Below are 6,000 nucleotides of genomic sequence, written 5' to 3' on the forward strand. Positions count from 1 at the left end.
TACTGTTTAGAACGCCATCAGCTATTATCATTCCCATTTTACAGATGAGGAAACCGAGGCTCGGAGACAGACACTAAGTGACTTGTCCTAGGTCACACAGCAGCTCTTCAAACCCGGGCTCCAGGGCCCACACCACTGATGAGTCCCCCCGCGAGGTCTGTTCCTCCTGCATCTGAATCAGCTCACGGGGCTTGTCATAAAACACAGATTCCGAGGCCCCACTGCACGGCCTACTGATTCCGGGTGGGGCCCAGGAACCTGCATTTTTGCAGGCTTCCCTGGGTGGCTTTGACAAAAGTGACATTCTGAGAAACAGCGAAGGGCACGATGTGGCTCCCCTGAGAACGGGAGGTGATCATTCTGTGTCGCAGGGCTGCGGGCGAGCCTGGTGTAAGGCTCGCCGAGCACCTGGCACACAGTAGGTGCTCATCACCCATGGTGGTGCTGCAGCAGCTGTCATTGACACAGGGACTCAGCTGCCTCTTTCCGGTCCTCTCTCCGTCTCCCCTGCAGAGGTGGCTCCCAGCGACTCCGGCTATATAGGGGCCACTGCCCCACCCCGGGAGGAAAGAATGGGGGGAGTCGGAACCAGGGAGGACCGAGCAGCCCACCCACCAGGCCCCTATTCCCAAGTGTCTGCTGCTGCCCCCCAGCCTGCCACGGCCCCTGCCCGCCAGCCCCCACCCCCGGAGGAGGACGAGGAAGAAGCCAACAGCTACGATTCAGATGAAGCAAGTAGGTGGCACTTAACAGAGGGGCGTCTGGGAAAAGCCCCTTCAGGGTTGCCCCAGAGAAACAGGAAGACTCCAGGGATAGCCCTGTACACCCCTCCCAGCCCCCAGCATGCCACGCATAATAAACGCACTGACCAAGTTATAAACATACGAATTCGTGTTCTGAATTCACAAAATGGCATCTGCTTTCTAAAGACTAGGTGCTATATATCTGTATTTTTTATTGTAAAATACAGATAACATCAAAGTTACCATTTACGTCATTTTAAAGAGTACAAGGCAACTACGGGCGTGTCCAGTTTCGCAGTTCCTGAAAAGTCAAACGTAGAATTATCACGTGACCCAGCAATTCTGCTTCTAGGTGCAAATGTGCATTTTCCTAATTTCCCAAACACTTTAATGTCTTCAAAAAGTAACTTGTAACCATGATTTAAAAATTTCTGGATGTTCTCTCTTGCATTCATCCATTCAGTGATTTATAAAGTGTCCGCTCTGTGCCTCTGCCACTCAGAGTGGGACACACACACACACACACACACACACACACTCTCTCTCTCTCTCTCTCTCTCTCTTCTCTCTCTCTTCTCTCCTCTCCTCCTTCCTCCAATGGCACTCCTCCTGAGTGTGGCCGGAGTATCAGGGGAGAGCTGGGGTGGCTTTTGTGAGCTGGAGGAGGGCATGGATGGACAGGTGTCTGGACATGATACATGGTGCAGGACTCGGGGGACATCCCCGTCATGTGGAGAGACTGGACCCGCTCAGATGAAGTGGACCAAGGACCATAATCAGTGGCACGGCTCTGGCCCATCGTGTCACTTCTCATTGTAAAATGGGAAGTGAATCAGCCTCCCACGTGGGGCTGAGGGGAGTAAACTGAGGCATCTTCTGGGAAAGTGCTTTGTAAAACTGGAAGTCGTTATCGCATAATGTGCTAAACACACATGAGGAGTTACTGTCACGTGACACGCACATCAGAGGTAATAGACGCACAACATCTGGCAAGCATTTCTTTCGTGCCAGGCGCTTTTCTGAGTGCATTACGTGCATGCGCTCGTGTGATCTTTCCAGGGAGCCTGGGAATAGCTGCTGTCACGGCTTCTGTTCACAGACAGGGAGACGGAGGCTCGAGAGGTGGAGACCTTGTCCGAGGTCACACCAGCAGCCAGGGGGCGGGGTTTGCAGTCAGTGCACTACTGTAGCAGATCAGAGGCCAGATCTGGGTGAAGTATCAGCTGTTCCCGCTGTCCCCAGGCCCTCCCATGGGTCATAGGTCTGCAGTCTCAGGGGACAGGAGACAGGTGGTCCACCCCCACTTTGCCAGCCACGAGCCGTTTCTGCTCTGGAAATACGCCTCATCTGTCCCACCTGTCTGCCTTTCTGTGTCCTGGTCCTCACCTGGAACAGCAGCCACTGCTTTTCTATCTGCCTTGTGTGTCCCTTCACTCGACTGCCAAGCATAGATGATCCCTCCCAGCCCGTGTGCGTCTCTGTTATGAGCTATCCCCAGTGGCTTGTAACAAGCCCGTCTCTGTATTACCTCTACACACCTCACCCACTCCTCTCTATATTTGACAAGTATTTATTGAGCACCTACTAGCTGCCCCCGGCTGTGCTAGGTGCTAGGGCTACCCATGACAAAATTTAAAGACAGACAAGGAGGCCGATCTGATGGAACCAATGTCCTAGTGGCGAGAAATATACCAGTGAGTCCACTTCAAACAGAGATAGAGGACCATGAAGGAAGTAAAAAGGGTGAATGACGGAGGGTGGCTGCTTTAGATGGAGTGATCAAAGAGGGCTTCTGTAAGGAGGTGACGTTCAAGCCGAGATGTGGATAATGAGGAGGCCCCAGCCATGTGAGGATCTAGAGGGAGAGCGTTCCAGGCAGAGGCAACAGCAAATGCTAAGGCTCATTCACTCCTTCAGCGAGTGAGTGAGCACCGACTGTGTGCCCTGCACCGTGTCCAGTGGAGACACAGCGGTGAACAAGACGGGGCACAGTCCTCGCCCTCCTGGGGTTCTCAGACCGGCGGGATGGGAAGTCATTAATTAGGCGTTGCACGATTTATTAACTGGTCACAGCTGTGCTGAGGGTCTAGCAGGATGGGGTGTCCAGAGCAGGAACCGAGTCTTCCTGTCCCCCAGATGGGGCACACAGTCAGTGCTCGGGAAATGTTTGTCGAATGACTGAATGACTGTTCTCTTGGTTCCTGCCTCTTTCCACTCCAGCCACCCTGGGTGCCCTGGAGTTCAGCCTTCTCTACGACCAGGATAACAGCTCCCTGCACTGCACCATCATAAAAGCCAAGGTGGGTGAGGGGGCCAAGCTGGGGACCACTCAGGCTGTTCGGGCATTTCTGTGGGACTCGGGGAAGGCATGGGTTACCAGACCTGTCTCCCGTCATTGCCTTGTCTATCTGTGACACTGACGGTGATGAGAAAAAGGCAGGAATTAGCCAAAGCCAGTATCTTTAGGGGAGAACCTCCTCTGGGGGCCCCAGAGGGGTTTCACTTAACTGCAGCCACTTCCCAGGAGCTGGCTTCAAGGGTAGAGCTGAGATCCGCTGGCTCAGCCACAGCCTTTCTGGAAGGGATCGTGGAAGGGCCACGCGGGGGGCAGTGACAGCCCGATGTGACAGCTGACATGGCCACGGAACGGCTCCTTTGGCTGACGTGGCTGTCAAGCTGGAGCAGCAGCCTAGGTTGGCCCATGGTCGCACACACGAGGGCACTAACGCGGGCTCTGGAGGGGGTGGGAAAGGCAAACCAGGACGGAAGAGCGTCCCCACACTGCAGGCTCCGGGGTAGGGAACCGACTTCATCCCAGACCCCAAGGAAAGCCGGGTGACATCAGTGCAAATCCCAGAAAGTAACTTACTAAGATTTTCTCCCACCCCAGGTCTGGTGCATCTAGAACAAGCAAGGCTCAGGAACCAGACTTCCTGGCTTCAGATACCAACTCCGCAGCTTCCTAGCTGTGTGGTTTGGGGGAGGTTGCTTAACCTCTGTGGGCCTCAGTGTGCGCATTTGTAAACTGGGGCTAATAACAGAGCCTCTCCCGTAGGGACGACTCTGAGTCTTAAGTGTAAGGTGGCTGCATGTTCCCGTTTGCCCAGGACGGTCCCCAGCTATGCCTGTTGCCTTGCTTTAGTAATGAAGAACTTACTCCTCACTCATGAAGTGTCCCAGTTTGCATGATAAATGAGGTTCGAAATGCCTAACACAATTCTTAGATCAGTACACCCAGGTCTCTTCTTCAGCGAGCATTTATTGAGCACCTGTTACACGTCAGTCACTGTGGCAGGCACTTAGACGTGTTCAGCCCCCTCTTCCAAATAACGCAGTGAGGTCAGGGCACACGTTATCTTGTTTCATCTTCGTATGAACCTCTGAGGTAGGAGTCATCATTAGCCCCATCGTACAGGTGGGGAAACCGGGGCTCAGAAAGTTAAAGCCTGAGGTCACACAGCTGGTAAGGGACAGAGCTGGATGAGTCCAGATGTAACAGTCTGTAGCTCAGGTCCTTAACCATTCACTCACTCAGGCTTCTCTTCCAGCTCCAGAGACGGGGGAAAGCCACACCATGACAACCTCCTTGAGGCAGGGGTTTCATACACCCTCGAGAGCTTTCCAGGGATTATTTTGTACCATTTAATCTTCACAACAACCTATGAGGAAGGTTCTATCATGATTCCCACTTTACAGATGGGGAAACTGAGGCACAGAGCGATTAAGTGACTTGCCCAGATCACACAGCCAGGAAGCGGAGGAGCTGGGATTGGAACCAGTATGGTCCAGCGCAAAAGCCTGTGCTCTCACTCACCGGGCAACCCTGCCAGCTTTCCCCTCTGCACCCCATTTCGTGGCATCCTCTCCCCAGCTAGTAGTAGTGAAAATGGTTTCACACGTGCTTGTGCCAGGCCCAGAGCTCAGCCTTCACAGGTGAGACCGCATTTAATTCTCCAGGAACCCTGTGAAGCAGGAGCTGCGATTAGCCCCATTGAACAGAGGAGGAAAGCGAAGTCCAGGGAGTTCATGGGACACAATCCATGGGATTTGGGATTAGTGCTATGAGAGGGGACAGTGGGAGCCCAGAGGTCGGACACCTGTGCCAGCCTGGACGTCGGGGGGAAGGACAGAGTGTGACCGAGCCCCTGGAATTTTAGAGATGGTCGTCTTAAGAAGCCCAACTTAATTCCTACCCCAGACAAACTCCCTGCCCCGCCGCGTCTCGTTCGAGCCTCGTCCCGGTCCTGTGAGGGGGCCCAGGCGGAGACGGTCACGTGGATGGAAAAGCCAAGGTTCGGAAGGGGGTGCAGGGGCCGGGGTCAGGATCAGGCCTCCTTCCTGCAGCGTCTCCTCTTCCCCACCCTTCCTGTTCTTCTCCCACCCGGAGGGTGACGATCCAGCCTGGATGAGCACTTACTATGGGCCAGGCACTTTACAGGTGAAATCGTGTGTAAGTCTCACCACTTCCCGAAGCAGGCGCTGTTCTCGTCCCATCTGACGGGCGAGGGAAACGAGGCTCAGAGGGGTTAAGAGACCTGCCTAGGGCCGCACAGCCAGGCCATGGCGGGACCAGGTTTTAAACCCCGTCCGCCCGCCCGCCTGGTTCCACAGCTCTTTCCATGATGCTCCATTTCCCGTCTCTCTCTTTGGAAGAGGAAGTGCACCGGGTAAACTGACGGTGGGGACAGGTGCCAGAGGCCGTGCCCGATGCCCGTGACAGCTGAGCGCCCGGCCCCCCACGGCGCCCACACCGTTGCCTTTTTTCTTACAGGGCCTGAAGCCCATGGACTCCAACGGCTTGGCCGATCCCTACGTTAAGCTGCATCTCCTGCCGGGAGCCAGCAAGGTACCATATGGCCTGGCCCTCTCTGCCAGCCAGGCACATAGGCCCTGGCGGGTACCCAGGGTTCCCCAGTTCAGGGCCTAAGTAGCCCTGTCTGCCCCCCCAGCCCCTCTCCTCCCTGAGCGGCAAAGGCCTCGTGAGGGGTGAGGGGTGAGGGGTGCCCAGAGGTCATTGTCCCTCAAGGGGCAGGGCTCCGCCCCTTTCTCCAACCCAGAATCCTAGGCTCAGGAGCTGCCAAAGGCCAGGAAAGAAGCAGATGCCTCAAAAATGCCCTTCACCTGCTCGAGCACCTCCAGCGGCTCCGCAGTGCTGGCCGCGGTCCCCCACCCCCTCCCATTTTAAGCCTCGGCCAACACTCCTCCTCTCGCAGTAGAAACGAATAACTCTCCAGATTTCAGGGCTAAGCACTTGAGA

General features: G+C 55.2%; 1 protein-coding gene across 1 annotated transcript in view; it reads left to right on the top strand.

Moving 5' to 3' along the window:
- Positions 1-6,000, top strand: part of RPH3A (rabphilin 3A) — a 57,289-nt gene that overhangs the window by 36,105 nt on the left and 15,184 nt on the right. Inside the window, exons 11-13 of the mRNA XM_039868481.1 lie at positions 514-735; positions 2,964-3,043; positions 5,515-5,589. Of these exons, the coding sequence (XP_039724415.1) occupies positions 514-735; positions 2,964-3,043; positions 5,515-5,589 (377 nt within the window). The remainder of the gene's footprint in view (positions 1-513; positions 736-2,963; positions 3,044-5,514; positions 5,590-6,000) is intronic.

Source organism: Pteropus medius, unplaced genomic scaffold (assembly GCF_902729225.1).
Source record: "Pteropus medius unplaced genomic scaffold, Ma_sr-lr_union100, whole genome shotgun sequence".
Classification (NCBI taxonomy): domain Eukaryota; kingdom Metazoa; phylum Chordata; class Mammalia; order Chiroptera; family Pteropodidae; genus Pteropus; species Pteropus medius.